This window comes from Pelmatolapia mariae, linkage group LG17 (genome assembly GCF_036321145.2).
Source record: "Pelmatolapia mariae isolate MD_Pm_ZW linkage group LG17, Pm_UMD_F_2, whole genome shotgun sequence".
NCBI lineage: Eukaryota > Metazoa > Chordata > Actinopteri > Cichliformes > Cichlidae > Pelmatolapia > Pelmatolapia mariae.
The window spans coordinates 2,268,295-2,289,710 of NC_086242.1; the positions used below are offsets into that span (position 1 = coordinate 2,268,295).

At 42.4% G+C, this 21,416-nt stretch overlaps 1 protein-coding gene and 1 non-coding gene across 2 annotated transcripts in view; both read right to left on the reverse strand.

Annotated features, from left to right (window-relative positions):
- hmcn1 (hemicentin 1) overlaps nucleotides 1-21,416 on the reverse strand; it is a 90,915-nt gene that overhangs the window by 46,669 nt on the left and 22,830 nt on the right. Inside the window, exons 2-12 of the mRNA XM_063460559.1 lie at nucleotides 19,654-19,724; nucleotides 18,061-18,219; nucleotides 17,852-17,974; nucleotides 16,042-16,213; nucleotides 13,981-14,087; nucleotides 9,916-10,036; nucleotides 9,512-9,775; nucleotides 9,251-9,395; nucleotides 8,497-8,618; nucleotides 2,880-3,149; nucleotides 85-226 (exon numbers count right to left, since the gene is read on the reverse strand). Coding sequence (XP_063316629.1) covers nucleotides 85-226; nucleotides 2,880-3,149; nucleotides 8,497-8,618; nucleotides 9,251-9,395; nucleotides 9,512-9,775; nucleotides 9,916-10,036; nucleotides 13,981-14,087; nucleotides 16,042-16,213; nucleotides 17,852-17,974; nucleotides 18,061-18,219; nucleotides 19,654-19,724 — 1,696 coding nt within the window. The remainder of the gene's footprint in view (nucleotides 1-84; nucleotides 227-2,879; nucleotides 3,150-8,496; nucleotides 8,619-9,250; nucleotides 9,396-9,511; nucleotides 9,776-9,915; nucleotides 10,037-13,980; nucleotides 14,088-16,041; nucleotides 16,214-17,851; nucleotides 17,975-18,060; nucleotides 18,220-19,653; nucleotides 19,725-21,416) is intronic.
- trnas-aga (transfer RNA serine (anticodon AGA)) lies at nucleotides 14,819-14,900 on the reverse strand. The gene has a single exon. It is a non-coding gene; the product is annotated as a tRNA-Ser (tRNA).

Here is a 21,416-nt window from a genome sequence, read left to right on the forward strand (position 1 = left end):
TTCTATGCGCTGAAAAATCTGAGTTGTATAATTAATATAAAGAAGAATGATTGATTCTGTTTGTGTGAAAGGAAATCAGTTTACCTGCTGGACGCCGTAATGAACATGCCGTTGTGGGTCCAGACCAGGCGAGGTGGAGGATAGCCGCTAGCCGAGCAGCTGATCTGCACATCGTTTCCTGCCATAAAGGTCTGATTGCGCGGCTCTACTGACACTCTGGGCACCTCTAGAAGAAAAGACAAGTTGTTAAAATGAATCGGCGTCTTATTCAGTCGCACATGTTACTGGAGATCGATTGGCTGCACTGTCTTCAGTGAAACACAGTCGTGGACAGATTCAAGGAAAGCCGTTTGTGCTTTGAATGAGTCCAGCTTCAGTCAGACGTTGTAACAGTGCATAAACTTTTATTGTCACCGTAGTGAGAAGAGTGACGGCTGATATGACAACCATTAATGTTTCACAGGACATCTTTCACCCTCACATTCTCTTTTTTATTGGTAACACAGGAAGGAATATTGAATCCAGACCCAGAGAAGCTGGCTATACAGAGATTTTCCAACTGATTTACGATGTGTAACTCTTCTCTTTAAGGGTGTGTTTTCTCTACTCTATTCCCGCTGCTACAATCACGTCCAGTTTCTCCGACCTTTCCAACTTCAGGAAAATCCGTCTAAGACTCTTCCTAATGTAGAGACTTTTCTGAAACATCAAATCTGCGTCCCTGCCAGAAACTTGCTCTGGCTTGTGTGGCATCTATAAATTACTTTATGAAAGGTTAGCTGAGGGAATACGCTTAAAGAAAATGAAGGCACACACACACACACACACACACACACACACACACACACACACACACACACGCACATGAGTCGGGTGCTACATTTTAAAAGATATACAGCACATTTACCAAATGCTGTCAAGCTTTGACATATTAGAACTTTGACTTGAAAACAATTTGACTTTCCATTGTGAAAAAAATCTTAAGGACTGGAAAACACACAAGATCAAAAGAAAGTGCCAGAACAACTACAAGGCCCCTCTTCTCTGTCTTCACTTGCCTCTCATTCTCACAATGTCACCGGGGACAGGGGACAGCAGAGAAACTAGGACAACCATATCAGCATTCTTCCACCCCGGCCCAGCAACAGATGTACTATGTCTGGGAGAGGCTTGTCTCCAGCAGTCCCTTGATCCTCTCCCACCTCTGCGTCATTCATCTGCCTTCACTCCTTCTCACAATGTATTTATCCCAAGTCTCCTCTTTGCACTTCTTCCTCTGACCCCTCTGTCAGTCTGCATCTACTATGACTACATCTGTGGCTGTCTAATTTTGAAAAGGCCATGTATGCTAATGACTAACTGGCAGTATACAAACTGTAGACATCCAACACCTGGCAAAGAGTAGTATTGTAAGTCACAACTCACAAAACTGGACACACTAACACTTCGCCCACATATTTCTTTATCTCTGTCCTCCAACGACTAAACAACCACAAAGCGACGACTGCTGCACAGCTGTGGCAAGAAGTCATTAAAAGCCCCATTTTTAGCTGGAAACTTTGTCTGACAAGAACCGTTTAAATAAGGCTTAAAAACAACATTCGGATGGTGTGACATGTTGCCATTTAAACAGGTAATTTGTGGAGACACAACAGAAAAATCAAAAGAAGAAAAGCCATTTTAAATTAAGGCAGACAGCACAGACACACTCCCAAGTTCCACTGTGTAGCGTCCAAGTGTTGTAAGCTGTCAGCAGACTTGGCTTACTTCAAAGTGAGACTAATCACTAGGATGGGTCTGTACAGGGAGTAATTAGGAAACCCCCAGGGCTTGCTAACAGCTGTTTCACAGAGAAAATAATATGCAAAAAGAAAGAAAGAAAGAAAGAAGGAAAAGGAGTAAAAAAATAGCAATAAACAGGTTGAAATAAATTAGTGACAAAAAAACAAGCAGGTGGAGATATTAAAAAAAAGAGAGAAAAGTATCCAGTTAAACAGTTTTTGGGTCAACTGTGTAACTCATCACTCAGTGAGACGAGCCAAATGACAGAGTTCCTCTCAAAACCTGCCTGAAGCGCCGGCTTCAAATATTCAGTCTCCGTCACTGAGGTTGAACTTAAAAAGACAACAATTTGCTCTGAGGTAAGATCACAAGAACACTTTAAATTTAGGTCTAGAAAATAAAAGCCACTTTGAGTAAATGGCTCTCCTTCTCATTTAAAAAGAGAAGAACGCCAATTTGCCTTCTTTTAAAACCACTGAAACCTAAGAAGTAAAGCATGCGGAGAGATTTAAGCTAACATCGAGCAGCATATGGATTTTGAATTTTCTTCTTCTCTGGTTGTATAGCCAAGCAAACAGGATGTTCATTTGGACAGATTGAATTAAGGAAAAAAATAAGAAAAATTCTTCACTCATTCATACTTCCTCAATTCCTTTCTCAAATGTTTCTGGCTGAGATCATGTGCTAATAAGTGGATTTTAGCAGCTGTACCGCATCACTGTTTCCTGCCCAGGTGCTGGCAGACGCTCTGTGGAGCTGGCCAGATAGATAGCAGCACTCTTTCATCCATGCAACAGTGTTCCCGACTCATGTCAGTGAAGCGTTAGGAACACGACTATAAGAGCTGTCCGGAGATGGAAAACTCTACTTCAGTGTTGCCTGAGAGTCAACCATAAATAATTTTCACACATCTCATAAAGTGAAAGAGTGAAATATGGGGAGCAGGGGAGGGAAGGGAGGCAGGGGCACTTAAGAGACATATATTTTAGAAAAGTGGTTGTGTTTGCTGAGAATTGCAGGTGCAGGTACAAAGCCACACAGACCATCAGCAGGTTAAAAGCTAAGAACACACAAAGACATAAACACACGCTCCTCACCTTGTACAGTGAGGTAGATCCGCTCTGCAGTCACCCCTCCCTCATTTACAGCGTGACATTCGTACCAGCCAGAATGATCTGGGGTTATAGCGGACACCTGCAGCGAAAGGTTGGCGAGGATGTTCACGTGTGGGTCCAGACGGGCGTCTTGGCCTCCTCTCAGCCAGGTGAGGTTGAAGCTGACGGTGCTAACGACGTGGCAAGTGAGGACAGCCCGGGAGCCCGGGGAGGCAGTTACGTTACCCTGGACTGTGACGGCTGGAGGGGGCTCTGTGTGAGTGTGAGAGCAGAATGAACGAAGGTTGTTGGCAGCAATCGAAAAAACGTGACATCATAGAATAAACAGCAGTTCAGAGCAAGTGGTTACTTTCTTTGTGACACTTACGTAAGTAGCGACAAAAAGTATCCAATCATGGAAACTGCCCTGACTTTTTGGAGACAAGTTTTTTAACCTAAATTTTCTGCACGTGCACAAACTATGAGTTATTGGTCGACTGGTCAGAAGATGTGAAACGACTTTGAGGCGTCACACAAATGTTTGCAAACTTTAAAGTTACAACCAAAAGAGATATGAGTTACAGATCAGACAGATAGACCAAAACTACAGAAATTCATATATTTCTAACGGTCAAATAATACAGGATGTACACGTGTATTGTTCTTAGCCTCTGGAAATGTATTCCTTGATGTCCTCACACGCCTGAACAATAATTTATTGTTTGGCTGTTTACAACATTTGCTCAGTCTGTTCTTCTGAAATAGATGTGCAAAGGTTTTTTTTGTTCTCTTTTGAAGCACTCGCACATCAAATGATGTCCAACATTTGTCAGATCTTATATCCACCAAACTTGCTTGTTGTCCATCTTTTGTCGCGTCATCATGTCAAAAACAAAAATCTTGTGAGCCTGTCATCAATCCTTTTCTCAGTGTGGAACCATAGCTAAGTAGAGAAAAGGGTAATAAAAGGAAAAGTAGAAAAGAAATGGAAGATGTGGCGGTGGAAGCTTTGGCTCTGATAAAGGGAGGATGCTGGGGATTTCAGAATAGCTCTCTGGGATTAGGATGACATAAGTTTGGCAGCAGGGGCGGTATTATGTGTTTGCATGTGTATAAAAAACAGGGCCCTGTCATCCTGTTCAGAGTATAGCTGGCTCACTAACAAAGGTTGGACTTGTGGCTGAGAGGGGATTGATTTCATGAAATTTTAGGGACATCATAAAAGGCAACAGTTAGCCGCACTGAGCTACCTCCGCAACTTTGAACTGTAAACACAGCAGGTCAGTCAGCGCAATGAGTTACGCTCATATATTACACAGGACCCTGTCTGGCTTCTTCTTTTGCTCTTCTGTTTCACAAAGCGTCTTTCAACCTTCTCCACCCAGCTTGGCAATAATCATGCAGATGAAGCTCTGTGAATTCCACAGAGCCGAAAGTTTCTTGGAAAGAAAAAACTGGACAAAAAAGATGGAATGAATTCAGACTCATGTGTGTTGTTTCTGGTATCTTACGACAGGACAGGTTGTGTCTGAAAAATAAAAACTCTGCAGAGAATTTTGGAAACATAATTTTTTATTTTGCCCAGTGGTGAGACTAAACATATAAATCACTATATGATTCTTTCTGGTTCTGTCCTTGCTCAGGGCTTAGAGTGATAAAATTATCATCCAAAAAATGATTTACGTGATCTTTTTTCTCGTTGTGGAGAACAGTCGGTATCTGTGGTTAAGCTCAGCTGCTTTATCAAAACTGTGCATCCAAGTCAGTGACTATCAACCAAACCATCGGTGGGATGTTTTTTTCCTTGAACATCCTGCAGCTTAATTGCAGCTTTATGTTTTCTCATCTTACACTGTAGCCACAGCCCATTTCTTTACAAATGACTCACAAAAACCATACCATAGGCTCCACTGCAAAACTGCACTGAGGCATGGATTATAGCATCATGTTTTACGCTCCATTAAGTTACATTAATTTTGCCATCTTGCAGTATCTCTGCATGGGATCGACTGCAGGAGAAACTATAAACTTTAGCCGACGTTGACTGCGACATAGATTCCAGCCATACGTCCATAATTTGTGTGTGTGTGTGTGTGTGTGTATTCATATCTTTGTAGGGAATCCCAGTCCTAATCAGTTTGAAGGCACTTTTGAGACTCAAAACGTGGTTTTAGGTCAGGGTTACAATTAGGTTATGGTTAGGTTTAGGGTAAGGGTTAGGGTTAGGTATTCATTTTTCATGGTTAGGGTTAGGGTAAGAGGCTAGGGAAAGCATTATGTCAATTAGATGTCCCCACAAGATATGAATACCCAACGTGTGTGTGTGTGTGTGTGTAAACCTGCTAAGCATGACATATACCTGCTGCTCCATTTCACTCAGTAATTTTAGCCTTTTTTTAACCATCATCTTTTAAGTGTTGTTTTCTAAACATTGTACAGGACATTAAATGCAATCATTCTTTGAATTGCTCATCGCCCTGCCAGCAGATCAACCAGACTTCACTTACATCTGTTGGCAGTCTAATGCTCCCCAGCCTGTAAGCATTCCTGGCCAACAGCCATGGCTCATTTAATGTAGTGATGGAGGATAGCTCACTGCTAATTACAATAACAATAACACAGCAACACAAATTCTGAGAATTACATTAACTTAGTTTATCATTTTGTTGTATTGTGATGCCTCTCCCACACTGCTAGAGGTAGTTTATACTTGCATTAGACAACAACTAGCTTACAGGCAATAAAAGCTGGCCCGGATTAGCCATCTCTCGCTTCCACCTTGGTTCGACTCTCTGTTGTGTTTGTGTTGTGAATTCTCTTTTATTTAAACAAAAATCTTGTAGGTTCTCATTATTTGTCACACATCTAAAGCAAATTTGTGAAAATTGGAGGCTTGTCCGTGATTTGTGCCTGAGATGTCTGATGAGCCCAAAAGATCCCGGACGAGCCCCCATTTATGTTACTTCCATAATTTGTAATCCATAACATGAACTAGAGACTCAGATCATAGTTTTTAAAAACACAAGTCTTATTAAACGACTAGAAAAAGTTAAATGTTTTGGAACTGGTGTTTCATGATTTTTGTGCAATAAACCAGTGCATCGAGCCACCTGGGGGGCTCTTCAACTGGTGGGGGAGGTTGTCACATCTTGCAGGAGCTTTCCTCTCCTCAGGAATTCTCTCTGCAGGAGGGGGAGATATAGGAGAGGTGGAGGAAGATCTCAGCCTGGGCGTCTATTGTCTTGTGTAGTCTGGAAGATGAGTGGATGATGGGGTGGGTGCAGTTTTCTCTGTAGTGGGGTCGGGTGGGCTGTCCCGGGCTCTGTGGGGCCGGGCGGCGCTGCTGCACTGGGCCCTGGTCCGGATGGGCCTGGGCCCCCTTTCCCTGGCGGGTTGCAGAGCATGGGGGTGCCTACTGGGGTCAGCGGGGGAGCTGGCCCCAGGGAGGGGTCACTTGCCCCTCCCTTTCTTCCCTCCCCATCTCCAGCTGCCTCCCTCTTCCCGCTCCACCACAATCACCCACACATGCAGGGCCTTGGGGTAGGGGTGTGTCACCAGGGTGCAGAGGAGGCATCCCCCCCCTCTGTCCCCTTCTGGCTGCCTCTGCCTCAATTTTATCTCACAACTTAGACATTCACATTACTCACACTCTCATTACACATACATATAGGATCTTGGGGGTGGGCTCACAACACGGACTCCAAATTACCATCAGGGTGTACACCTCACCCCTGGCGTCGTTGACCACCTCTCAATTTTAAATACACGTAGACATTGAGGGCTATCAGGAGGGGCTATGCGCTTACCTGCTGCTCTCTGGCAGGTAGCTCCATGCCCTCCTGGGTTTTAATTGCACCTTAGAACACATATACATCAACACTACATATGAGCGGGTAGAGGGAGGTTTGGAGTCTTCTCACACCCCCGGTCTCTGCGGCCTGCTGGAGCGGGGGGGCTAGGAGGAGGAGTTGGCCGTCCGACTGGGGTCTGGTGTGTGGGGCCTCCCTGCTGCTGCGGAGTCGGGGCGGTCTGCTTCTCCCCACTGCAGGGAAAAGGGTAACACCACCTGGGTCTGGGTGCAGTTTCCCCCTCCAGGGGCAAGGGTACCTAGACCCGGTTCTTAGAGTACGCTTGGGGAGTGTGATTGTGTGTACAGCGTCTCTTTATGTCTGTCTCCACGTTGGTTGAGTGTGGAGTAATTGCCTATGAGAGCATGAGGGTGGGAATGGATGTTTGTATTTGAGTGTGCCTGTATGTCTGTGTCTATATGTCAGGTTGGGTATCAGACGCCACCTCTCTGGGGACATCTCAGGCCCTCCAAGGTTTGGAGGCCTATCTCCCCCCACCACTTCCCCTGCTGGTGGCAGACGCCCTCAGACATCGGTGCGTTGGTGGTTCTTTGTGTCCGGGGGTGGGCGTCCGGGTACACACCGGCTCACTCCTTGGTGGCTGCTTATCGGGGCCTGGAACCTGGGGCTCGCTCAGGCCACTTCGGGGGTGGGGTGCCCTCGGCCTCTCGGCCTGGGGCTCGGTCACTCAGGCACAGCTGGCTGCTGGCGGAGCTCACGGGCACGTCACTGCAACCCCCCCTGGCTTCTGCTCCGCGGCTGCTGAGTGATCCCTCATCTGGGACTCTCCTCAGCTCTTTCTGGGACAGTGGCGCGGCTGCCCCTCTGTTGGTCCTCCTTGGTCTCTTGTGTTCTGGGGGCCTCTGGATGTCTGGAGTTTTAATCTCCTCCATACCTGCTTCATGCCCTGGAGGATGGGACTGTGGCCCCCCCACACCCTCTAGCAGATCATTACATTAAGGAACCTTTTAAATACAAGCGCGCTCATGCTCACAGGTGTACACACAGGTGATCACACACACAAACTACACCCTTTTTGGCTCCTACCTCAAAGCACACTGTGCGCTGTCGATCTTACGTGCTGCACAATAATGTTTAATATTAAGTATTTAGTGTTATATTCCCATATATCATTGTGATGTTGTTTATTCTATTACTCTCGTTTTCTTCTGCTTGTTTTCTTTTTTCTTTCTCAACAGGTGATCCAGGTGATCGATATATGTATTTTTTGTCTGCTTATTTTGTTGGTTTTTGTTTTTTGCCCTTTATCCCCGTCCCTCTTCGCCGCTGTTTTTTTGCTTTTTTTTTTCCCCCTCTTTCTTTCTCCCTTTTCTTTTCCCCTGTCCCGTATCTAGCAAGTAAAAAAAAATAATAATAATAAAATAAAATAAACAATAAAAGGTAAATCAAATGGACCATTACGGCAAGGCTGGGATGGTCCATTTGGTAAAGTAAATCCGTTGGGCATCTTTCTTCGCCTTTAGACAATAATTCTGATGGCAAAAGAACCAAACGGGACAGGTTTTTAAAAAAAAAAAAAAAAAAAAAAAAAAATTTGATTTGTGCCTGAGATGTCTGATGAGCCCAAAAGATCCCGGACGAGCCCCCATTTATGTTACTTCCATAATTTGTAATCCATAACATGAACTAGAGACTCAGATCATAGTTTTTAAAAACACAAGTCTTATTAAACGACTAGAAAAAGTTAAATGTTTTGGAACTGGTGTTTCATGATTTTTGTGCAATAAACTTTCGGTGACAGTCTTGTTTACCTGATACATCCAGAAAGGTCCGAGCTCGCCCTGTTCCAGCGCTGCTGATGGCAATGCACTCGTAGTAACCCTCGTCCTTTAGAGTTACCTCGGCTATTTCCCATGATGCACTGTCAGACTCACTAGAATGAAAGAGTCACAGGAAATTTGTGAAAAAGCGTTAACGACCAGCAGATTTACTTTCTTTTTTGCTTTTTAAGAATTCTTTTGGTACTCTACCAACTCATCTCTGTAAAACTGAACTGAATTTAATGTCGAGATGGAAACAAAATATAATAGTTTTACATCCTCCAGCATGTCCATTATAATACATCTGTTGAGGACATTATACCTTTTCTTACAAAGCCTGGAAATGTAGTAACAATTGAAGACATTAACAATAACCAACAAGCCACACGTAGCCAAAACGAATCACTATAAACACCCTGAAGGTGTTTAGGTCTTTAACGCTTGCCCCAATAAAGATGACTTTCAGAGCTCAACTGTCCCTTAATGACCAGTTTTGAGATCTGAGTAAGCATATGGTCTGGCAAACATTAGAATAGATTTAGGGTTTTTTCATAGGTTGCAGAAAAGAGCATGACTCCAAATATAAATGACAACAGATTGAAAAATCAGTCTTCTTTGAATCACAGTGGTCCTAAGCAGAATGTGTTAATCTTAACACTTAATAGTAATAGTGACATGGAGAACTTGAACTTTTGATGAAATATATATGGATATGGATTGTGATATTTTGACAGCTGCTGCTCACCTGAAAAGTTGGTCCACCCCAAGTCGTCCTCCATCCCTGCTGAAGCGCAGTGTGAAAGGGATGAAACTCTCTACCTGGCATTTGATTATCCCTCTCTGGAGGTAGTAACCATGAGTTTTGGCTGGCATCAGCACCTTAGGAGCATCTAACGGGAAGATAAAGAAGCAAATGAAGTCACTGATTCAAGAAAATTAATAAGCAAATTGGTAGGAAACCTTTTATATATCCATCTAAATATGATTAATAATATGCATCACTGACCAGGTACAATATTGGAGAAGGAAACACTCGAGACTCTCTGGAACAGGAAACCGTCGCGGTCATATCCTGTCACTCGCAGGAAGAAGGCCTCGTTGGGTGGTATGAACTCTGTGATGTTCCAGAGGTTGTACGGTTGACGGTCCGGGTAGTAAAGGATTGGCAAAGTTTTGATCACTGTGCCAGAGATAGACAGGAGCTCCAGCCTGTCGGGTCGAGCAGGAGGAGAGAGTCCAGTGGTGTTCAGAAGGATATGGGTGGGAATACCTGGAAAATCAATATGTGTTGTGTCCTCATGTGGAATATTCTGACGTCTCAAAAGACAGAAGCAAAAAAACCCCCAGCAAGTACAAAGAAACAAACATACACTGTTGTTTCCAAAGTTTTTAAAAGTTGACTTTACCGACCTTGAACTGGCCTACTGGACGTCTTTTTAAAGTCCATGGTGGCTTTCCTGGAAAACCCAGCTCGGAAGTCAATGGTACTGAGACCTGAGATACGGACTGAGTGCCTTCCTTCACTTGCGGTCTGTATTAAAAAAGGTAGAAGTGTTTTAGGTCCATATTTTACTAGATACTGTCTTTGAGGTATCAAGTATTATTAATGGATAAACCTTTTTTCTTAAATTTCAGATGTTTGATCCAAGCTGATGCTTAATGGCGATATGACTTACAGCAGCAGTCCCCAACCCCCGGGCCACGGATCGGTACCGGTCCGTGAGTCATTTGGTACCGGCCCGGAGAGTTGAAGAGTTTTTATCTTTAACTCGGTTTCCCTGGATCTTTTCCCGTGTGTTATGAATAAATCTTCCTTTTTTTGGTGCCGGTACTGGTTTTATTTTGTTGTATTTATCCGCGACACCTTAAAAGCCTGTCTGTGAAAATATTATCGGACATAAACCGGTCCGTGGCGCAAAAAAGGTTGGGGACCGCTGACTTATAGGATTCACCAAAAGGCTATTTTAGTTAACTAAAACGAAACTAAAACATTTTAGGCTTTTGAAAAACACTGAAACGACTAAAACTAATTATTGAATTTGGAAAACCTGATCAGCTGATCAGAACACATGAAACTATAATAGCTCAGATTCAAACAAATGAAGAGGGCGTGGGTCATCAAAGGTGGCGCTGAGTGGTCTAAATGACAGACACAGCTTTGGGAAGAGTCTTTTGTACGCCAACAATCCCCCACATGTACAGACATGCCACTTTGACAAAGTCACTGCTAACAGCCTAATATCTTACATCTCAATCAGGAGATGACCTATTTGGTCTAAGAATCACTTTAAACACAACGACAATAATCAGAGAGCAGGTAATTGCTCATGTGGAGGTGATTTGAAGCTTTGAAAAATAGAGACAGAGTAATTACAATGAAGTCTATGTTGTTGAGAGGTGGAAACCCCTCACCTAAGGTAAAACACGTCGGTGGTGTCACAGACACTGAGTCACAACTCAAAACGAGGCACGCAAACCTAAACTGTCATTTGCAATCGTCTGAAATGAAACAGAGTTTGTGAATTTGCTGCATTTATTAATGACTACGTTCTAGCTGACGTACAGTAAAGAGAAAACTACCAAATAGGATAGTGCAGAGCCTGCAGGCAAAGATGAGCACAATTATTAAACTATAGGTGAGATTGCTCAGATAATGAGGGGATTTGGTTCAGCCTCAAAGGCTAATGCCTGCATTAAACCCACCCTACTGGCTGCCACAGCATTACACTCGGTCTTTAGTTGGTTGTAACTGAGGGGATAATTAGGAGAGAGGTTCTTCAAAGGTCACTCCTTTAGAAAAGGCAAAGAACAGTACCTGCAATTAAAACCACTCCCATTTCCCAATTTCACGCCCACCCATACAGACTGACCTGTCCAGGCCTGAATACACCAGCTCTTAGCTGAATCAGATCTGTGCTGAGAATGTGACTTACATTTATTTGCTTTCTGGAGAATCACTGATTGGATTCCTAAGCAGAGCTGTAATGGTTTTTTTTATTGGTTACGAATTTAATTCATTAAAAAACTAAAGCAAATGTGCAGAGACTGAAGAAGTCGTTGGGTGAGTGACATTAAAAACAACGTTCACATGAACAGAATCAACTTTCCGGGATTTCCTTACCTTAAGCGTGCATCTATACAAAAAACAGTATAATTTGAGCGAATACCTTTGTTATATCCTATAATTTGTCAGTAGCTGCATCTGGTTATAATTTTAGTTTATTTTCTTTGTGCGAGTCCTGTGATATACTGCAAGCAAATGAGTCAGAATGACTTTAATGAAACACCAATTTAGGAAAAAAGTGCCTGGGGAAGCTTTAAGCTATTTTACACGCTTTTCAAATTAAAACTTTATCATTCCTATCATGGGTTACAAAATTCTGTAAACACACTCTTCAAAGTAAGCATATGGAAAGTCTGGACTGTAATTCATATCCCTAGATCCCTTTTTTGTGCAGTGGATATGTGGTGCTGACAGACAGCTGTACCACAGAGCTCAAATGCTGGAGCTCCTTACTGCTGGTAAAATATATAAATTCTTATAACAGAGACGTGATGGCTTTAGATATCTCTCTAGATATATATAAATTAAAGCATTTTAGCTTAGGGTTAGCCACTTGTGAATGACAGCGACCTCACAGTTTGATCACAGAGGTGGCGAAGTTTGCTTTTAGTGCAAACTGAATTTTTTTACAGTATGTGTACATGAACTAACCTTATAGTGGAATAAACAATTAAATTAAATTAAACAAAAGTGAGATTAATGTTGCAAGAGTTATGTGAAGAAGCAGGTGCTGATAATTGGGTGAACCTGGCTTCAACACGTCACTACTTTATCCAATTAAAGTCAGATTAAAATGGATCAAATTCCTTTTCACACAAAAATCTGTGGTCTGGGCGTTACACTGGGATGTCATGGGCCATTAGTGTTACAGAAACCCAGCATGGTAGAATAGCTAAATCCCCCTCAAGTATTTATTCACATTTCTTTGGGTGCCCTGGGAAATACAGCTACAGATGACAAGGAGATATTTAAGTCTAAAAGCCTGTTAGAGTGATGTGGGGAACTGAGTCTGGAAAAGCCACTTTCCAAAAGGAAAAACAAGATGTTTTGGGAGTTTAAGCTGAGCAGCGGATCCCTGAGTCTCTGAGGGAGAGAATTAGAGGACTAAATGTGTTGGGGAGGGGAGATGCACAAGGACGGAAAGAGAAAGGAATATTCAGTAAGTGACAGAAAGGGAGTGAATGATACAGTCTGGAAGGGGGCAGCAGCAGAGGCGACTGGATGACATGATTAAGACAGAAAGTTGCTGTGTCTCTCTGTTTTTTTGGTGTCTGTTTATATCCATCAGCACGTCTATAAACACTCTCTATGGAACAGATCAGATTGGATGACTTAAGTCAGCACAGACCTCAAAGCTTCCTGAGAGCTTTTTAAGCAGATATAAAACAGAACACTACAGACGATTCACCTTAGCGCATATTTCAATCTCAGAGTTTCACTTACCAGTACCCCCAGTAGAGAAAAACAAATATAAACAACATATTAAAGCCTGGAAAGGTTCACGAGAGGTAATTCTGTGTATCAGGGAGTGTTTTCTCTGTCATACAGGAGGAATAAGGAAACAATCTGAAAAGAGACAGACCCCAGCAGTGGCTTAACCTGTGGGTTAGCAGCAGATACAGCTGGAAAGGGCTCATTTTAATTTCTATTTTGCCTAAAAAACAAAAGAAAGAACTACAAAATAGAAGCATTGTATATACTGTGGAATATCATGTAATATAAAAGACAGAGAGAGAGTAATATTGCACCAACATGTAGAAAAAGCTACAGCAATACACAAATATTTCACCTATTAATGCTCTCTTATCGCTCATATGAGAATGCACCTCCCAGAGTTTGATGCACACTTTTTTATTAGAGAAAGAGCTGAGTCGACATTTTTCCCCCACATCTCTATGCAGAGATGAGTGCACCACCAGGGGCCTCCGAGGCAACACTGAGACAACGCTGACAAATCACTCAGATTAAAAAAATCCAAAACATCTGGCTTTGACAGTAGCAGTGAAAACGTGTGACAGCTGGGTGCCAAGATCTGACAGGAGCAGAGCTTTGAATGTTAAACATTGTCTCGATCCCCCAGTGTTACTTTAAAATCCATCTCAGGGCTCACGTGTGTTTTTCTGATCATGCTTTGATTCACTGGGAATCTGAGATGCCTTCACCAGACAGCGTGCATGTTAAATTGATTACATATCATTGTATCTCAACATGCTGATATATTACTGCAGTAATTCAAGTTTTGAACCTTCTTCAAGGCCACGGCTCCCTCCTGGGGTGTACGTTGTTACCTCGTTTCAAGGCTACACCACTCAACTATTTGCAGTAAGCGGTCTCAAAAGCAGTCCAGCGATGGTAGTTGTTAGTAGGCTGTTATTTTACACACATTTTCTGCTAAAGAATGAATTGTTTACCTTGATAGACCACATCCCAGGCTGTGGATCCTTGATGTTGACAACTTTGGCAGAGTTGGGAATGTGCAAAAGCTCAGTGAGGCCATCACTCTTCCCCACAAGCTTCCCTGGAGGAACATAGACATGAACCGTGAGATAATTATTTACCTTTTCTACAGCTTTGAATTATACAACCTAATTCTTAACTCTTGCTGCTGGATGGATGTACGTCTTATAAATCATCCAAGATGTCTTTGATACATTAGCCAAGATACTGTAATTAAAACATGTGCGCAATGTATGCATCCCAGATGTTGCTGCAGTCTTTACTATGGCAGACAGAAAAGAAGACCCTTTCAAAAACTGTAGTTAAGTTACTATATTATATGTTCCTATATGTTAGTATCGTCTAGTTTCTGTTTTAGATAATTAGTCCTTTTTTTAATTTATTGTTTTCAATTTAGGATTTCTGTTTTGATCTATGTATTACTCTAGCATCATGTGACTGGTTTCTATATTTACTCTATTCTAGCTTTTAGTCCTGGTTTATTACTGCCAGTAGGTGCAGTAGTAGTCTTCCCAGATCTCAGTGGGATCTGAAACTTTTGCCACTGAAACTGTTACATCCAGATGAACAGAATCAACTTTTTGAGATTCCCTTACCTGGATGATTGAGCATGCATTAAGACGTAAGTCTTCCCACCTTTTATGTTTTTGTCCCTCAGTTAGTATTCATATTTGCAGTATTCTCTTTTGATTATGTGATTATCCCTTCATGTCTTCTCAGAAAATCACCAACTACAGCCTGTCAGAGTTAGTTAGCTCTTTAACTATCTGACGGCTAAGAAAAGCATTGCGCCGTTGTCGGCAGGATTCGAACCTGCGCGGGGAAACCCCAATGGATTTCTAGTCCATCGCCTTAACCACTCGGCCACGACAACTCTTGTGAAAGCTGAGCTGTTGCTCGTCTGTTCTGCTGACTCTGCTATCTGCACCGTGTGTGCGTGCCACATGGGACACCGACACCTGTCACTTCACTGTAGCTTCTCTCTGGCTTCTGACAAAGCTAGAAAACAGAGTGTGTATTTTACATCCTGCACAGAGAGAAATCTCCTCTAAATTCCAGAGAAACTAAAAAAAGAAACAAAGCTGATTTTGGAGGCTCTGTCATGGTTTCATTTCAGACTGTGGTTTTGGAATCTTGTCAAAATTGACACAATTATGAACATGGACAGGGATAACTGATAAGAATTTAGCAACTCTGATTTTCTTATTGATATCACAACCATCCCTAACCGGCAGTAAAGAAATTAGATTCATGCGACTTAAATGCATGCTGTGGGTCAAATATTTGTGCATGTTTGTTGTGGCATTTCCCCTCTTTGCTGTTTTCACGGTTGGAGTCGTTAATTTTGATCCATCATGCAATATCATCTGGAAAGCTTCGGACTGCCTTCATTTTTCTGCATGACAGTGAACCCAAACACACTACCAAAGCAGTTAAAGCATCCCTGGATAGAGAGACAAAACCACACACACTATGGAAAACTAACAGTCATGGACTGGCCTCCCCAGAACCCAGATCTCAACATACTGGAGCAGTGTGGGATCAGACAGGCAAAGGAAGAAAGGCAGTCAACATCCAAAGAAGAACTCTGAATGTGCTTTAAGAAGCCTAAACTATTCCTGAAGACTACTTAAAGAAACAGTAGCGCTTGCCTAAGAGAGTTCAGCCAGTGTTGAAGAACAAGTGGCCAAAGGAAAATATTTGTTTTCGAGTTCATCAGAATTGTACAAACTCTAGTTTTGCTTTCTATATTGTATTTCCATATATGGCTGCACATGTTACAACAGCACTGCACTTAATTCACTTGCTCTTATATAAGAAATGAGCAATGACTCAGTACTTTTGCACAATATTGAATGCTGCACAAATTTAGCTATTATTCATTATTCATCATTTTAAATTAATGAATACATAACTTATACACATTTTAGTGAATTCTATAAACAATGCAAAAAATACATCAAAAATGAAGCTTTTTAGGAAACATGTTGACATGTGGTTTACATTTATCATACCCTGGGGGTTCTTGATCTCAATGTCAGGTGCCGGGCCACTGAGTGCCACAGTGACTTCCTTGAGACTGGGGTCAAAGGGCATCTGCCACGTGTTGCTGACTCCAGTGAAATGATCAGTGGACAACAGGTGGACCTTTGAGGACTGCACTGCCTCCTCCACCCATTTAAGAACCTACAGCGATGGAAAGGAAATGTGAAGAATGCATAAGTTACACATATATGGTGTATAGTTTTGGGACTCTGAATCTGTATTCAAACACCTGACAAAATATCATGTTAAATGAAGTTCATTCGCTTATATAAATGGAGACTTAAGTGATATAGAAAACTAACACACAAACTGCATACAAGGTCAGCTTCCTAACACGTGAACGCTTTGATCTGGAAGTTTCTAACGTTGCTCCGTGTCCTGCCTGCCACCTTCCTCTGAGCCTCTGTGGAGAACTCAAGCCATACTGCGTGTGACCCACATGTCTCGCTATCCAGGACATGTGACGGAACATGCGCTTGTGAGAGCGTTCATCTCAAAAAGGCCCATGATGACTGCATGGGGAAGCATTATCTGATTGAAATTTAGTCTTGTTGCCTCATTTTTACCTCTCCAGTGAGCATGTTGTCATTTCTTTTTGCACCACAGCAGGTGAAACTGATTTACAATGGTTTATGTTTCCTAACTGGGCGGATTGAGATGCCTGAAGTTTAACTGACTTTGCTCTATATTGTGACGATGATCGAATGTTCTTCACTCGTCCCAGCCAGGGCGGAGTCTGGCTCTGGTCCTCGCCTGTCCTCTATCACTGATAATTACTCACCTGCCATCCATCGCCAACGATTACTCCTGCTCTACTTAAGGCCTCAGTGGAGTCTGATTCTTCACTGGATTGTTGCGCTAACCTCCATCAGTATAACCCAGCTTGCCCAGTGATTTCCTTGAGTTTCCTAGCATTTCTTTCTAACATCAGCTTCTCTCCCTGTGTACAGAATTCCCTGGACCCTTGCCTGTTTCCCTTCCTCATGGACCCCGAGTGGATGAGAGTGAGTGAGCTTGGACAAGACTGGATTGTGGATTGTTGTGAGTCACTGGCTGTGTGAAGAGGAGCTTGGATCTTTCCTTACCTGGACCTTTCCCTGACTGCCCTGGGCCCGCTGTTTCCCTCCCAGCACTGTATATATGTATATATTTCACCTGGTGTCATCGTTGTAAATAAACCATCTTTTGACTTTTACCCAGCGTGAGTCCTGCGACTGAGTCCTGCCCTCGAAACCGTGACAGCTAGTTACAAAACCACCTTACTCGTTCATTCCTCTGCACACTTCCAGACCAGAATGAATTTGATGTTGAAAAAAATGCTGCTCACAAGCCAAGAGAGAAAACTGAAGCATTTCTGAATTTTAAAATGAAACTGCTTAAAATCTATACGTCTCAGTTCCCTAGCAGGGATCTTATCTTACAGTAGTAAAACAGCAATACCATTTAAACCTCAGGCTTCGAGTTGTTTCTCGGGCCAAGACTGATGATTTACATTTCTTGGAAAAGTTAAAAAGAGCTACGGTACACATCAATCAACTAAATGTTTCCTGCACACTTGATCTGGAGACCAGACTCGAGCGTGGGCATAGTGAAATACACGAGGAGGCTGTAAAACCTTCTGCTGCCATTTTATTTACAGTACACAGCTTAGGAACAAAACCTGTGATGAGTTTAAATGATTCGATCACTACGACCAAATTACCTCTTGAAACCACAAATGGTTTGAAACCTGAACGCTTGTACGTGCTAAAAAGCTAAAAGAAGAAAGTTTTCTCTCACCTCATTGACCTGTCTCTTATCTAGATGGAAGACCTGCCCAGAGCTTGTAGAGGCAATCTCCTCGTATACTTTGTAACCAATGTGAGTCCTGTCGTCACAGTCTCCGGTCAGCACAAACACCACCTACAGACAAGATAAGAAAAACATGGTCACTTTAAATCTGAGCTTGTTGATATTACTGAGTGTAGAAAGAAAAAGAAAATCCAAACCTGTGACTGTTTCTGCTGAATGAGCTGCAGGACCTCATGGGTGAGCTTATAATCTTTAGAGCGCGCGTCAGTGAAGACATAGATATACGATCCGGGCAACGAGATCTCCAAGGCAATCTTAATGGCACCGATGCTCATCTCCGGACAGTCTCCTCCTCCCTGAGAGAAAAAAGGCAGCCATCAAAAACTAGTTCATGAGTTTAAGTATCCTAAGTGTGAGTGAGTGAACCACCAACAGAGCTTTAAATGAGTTTAAATGAGATTTTATGGCAAAACGTTTGGTTGATTTGGACTCTATATGCAGTGAAACTGGCCACTAGCCACATTGTGTGGAATATATGTCTTGAAAAAAATCCAAAGCACTGATAAAATCTAGTGACTCTAGCTCTACAATCTAGAATATAGTGAAAGGCACATCAAATAGAAAATATGCAGGGGAATGTATGAATGCTCATTCTTTCCTTTCCACTCTTCTCTCTGGCTTGTCGGTGGGGTCAAAGATAAATATTCTCTGCTGCATTCCAGCAGACACATTACTGTCTGTCTGTCTGTCTGCAGGGTTCAGTACCAAGCTAGGATGCATAACCCCCAAGAGTAACATCTGGAACGGAGTGACCCACAGTGGGGGGATTTGGGTGGTAGGTAAAGAGGCAGGACTCCTCTTACTCCTCTGAACTCCACCATCTCCCCTCTGGACAATGTTGCACTCCCACATTCCCCCACTGTCCCAAACACTAAGGCTAAGCCAACCCCCAACGCACTTCAGTTCTTGAAGTGTGGCCTGACTTTTTCTCCCTTCTGAAACACAACTGCCTTCGTGACAGACATTTTTCAATTTTAAGAAAAATATCAATTCCAAAGAGTATATTTTCCACGCTCTTTGGCCAAAGCCTCTTCAGGAGTTGTGCAGGTGAAGAGGTGAGGGGAAGAAAAACAGACTCAGGAATGAAACAGCAAGAGAGAGGAAACTGGATCCCTTCCATGCTACGCGCTCACAGACCAGATTAACAATAGGACATGCCAAGGATGCACAGACACTCGCCAAAGTCTTTCTTCAAAGGGCCTCTGAATGGTACTCCTCTTCGTCTGTCTCGCTTTCATCACATGTGAATGCATCTCGCTTTGCAGCTTCTCTGCTTTGCTTCAAATCATATATCAAAAACCTCTGGTACAACTTCCCTTTTGTACCAAACTAATTACAGAAATATGCAGAGCTGGCAGTAATGCGTTTAGCTGTCCATCCATTGTATGTTTTTGTTTATGCATTTCTTTGTAATGACAGGGGAGGTAAAAATGGGGTGAAGTTTCAGGGCTTTTGTGCATCAAAGTCAGCAAACGATCATTTAATTTAATAGGTGCATGGCCCCAGTTACATGAAGGATAGGCATCCGCTTAAGATGAAAACACTAATTGAAGCTCTTTCATCATCCGATCTTGTATTAATGATAAAATTTCTTAATAAGCTCAGCAAGTTGTTCTACCAGCAGATCAGACATGAGCAAAGCCTGCTGCCTTTATCAAAGCCAGATGACCTGAGCATCAAGACTTCAGCCCCGTTTTCCTTAGACTGATAGATGTGAACTCTGAACCCACCTGAACGTACAGCTCTCTCAGCTCATACTGGAACTTCTTTGGGTCTGTTGTGATTGTAACGGGTCCAATCTCTGCAAACACAAAAGAAGCTGTGTGATTAATAGGGCCACAGGCTCGAGTTTGATGATTAACTGAAAGCATTTTTATTTCGTAAACTCTGCTCTGGGGCCAAATGTTAGCTTTGGCAAGAGCTTGCGGATGTCCAGATAAAAATGTCACAATTTAAAATGCAGTGAGGAAATAAAAGCTATTTAACTAACAGAGGAAGGGAAAGAAGGAAATGTGAAGAAGATACAGATCGATAATAGAAAAGGTAAATGAAGATCGAACGAACAGTGTTTCAAAACACAGATCAGATTCATACAAAGGTTTTTAAAAACTGAAGAAATTCTAATACAGACAGTGTGTAATCAAAACAGTTGAAGCAGCATTGTTACAATTTCACAGGATTTATTCATTCTACCATTTTTGGGCACAACTAGTGATCCATGCAAGCAAAGAGAAATTATACAAAATATACTGTGAATAACCAAGTATTAAAGAAAAGAGGCTTGCTCATCATATTTGGACTCTATTAACAGTTGTGGTCAGAAGTTTACAAACATCCATCATGGGCGTGACCATTTTTAATGATTTCTTTGAACGATGGGCTGTGAGGTCAGTTTGCATATTAATGATCAAGGAACTGACCTCACAGCCCATCGTTCATTCAGTGGGCGAGGTTCAGTTATTTTGCAAATGTCCTGTTTATAAGGTTGGTGAAACCTGCAGTCAGCTGAGACTGAAGAAGTCACCTGGATGAGTGATGAAACGTTTCTCCCACGGAAAACGTCCAGATGAACAGAATCAACCTTTTGGGATTTACTTACCTGGATGATTGAGCATGCATCAAGACATTTCTTTGAACTGTTCTTCTTCTAGGAGGAAATGATTGTACAGCATGAATCTTTAATGTCTTTACAAAAGAAAAAGTTTGAATTTATTTTGGATTTGCTTTAATCTAAACAGGGTCACGTATAAACATACACACCACTAAATTTGGTTAGATTTGGTTAAATGTCCCCGCAACAAGTTTCTCTTCGACCCAATGCTTTCGATAGCCAGCGAGAAGATTCTGGTGTAATTCTGGATGGATATTTGACCACTCTTCTGGGCAGAATTATTAATTTAAATTGATTAATTTCCTGGCTTTTAAACACGGATGACAAATTTTCAATAGTGTTGAGGTCGGGGCTTGGGAAGGGCATCCCAGAAGCTTAATGCTTACCTGCTTTATCAAAACCAAAAGCAGTGTTGATGTGTGTTGGGGATCATTGTCCTGCTGGAACATAAAACTGTGTCCTATTTTCAACTATCTGACAGCCTAAAAACATGATGCTGCCAGCATGCTTGGCAGGAGTGAAATGTTCTTAGGTTTGAGGTCCTCCAAACATACGTCTTGTCATTGTGTCCAAACAGCTCAGATAGTCTTCTCTGACCATAAAGCAAGCTTTCAAACTTGAAAGTGGAACAGGGGCTTCTTTCTGAGGATGTAAAAATCACTGTGGACAATGACACTGGTGTTCCAGCAGTTTCTAGTTCATGACAAGCTTGAGCCTTCTCCTGAACATCTCCTCATGTCTTGCTTCACAGAGTTTTACACTCCCAGAGTGTTATGTCTCCAGCTGGAGTTGAACCAGCAACCTTTTGCTTGCTGAGTGGACCTGTGCAACACTAGTCTACATTTAGCCACAACAAGCAAAACTGTTTTTATTTTCAATTCA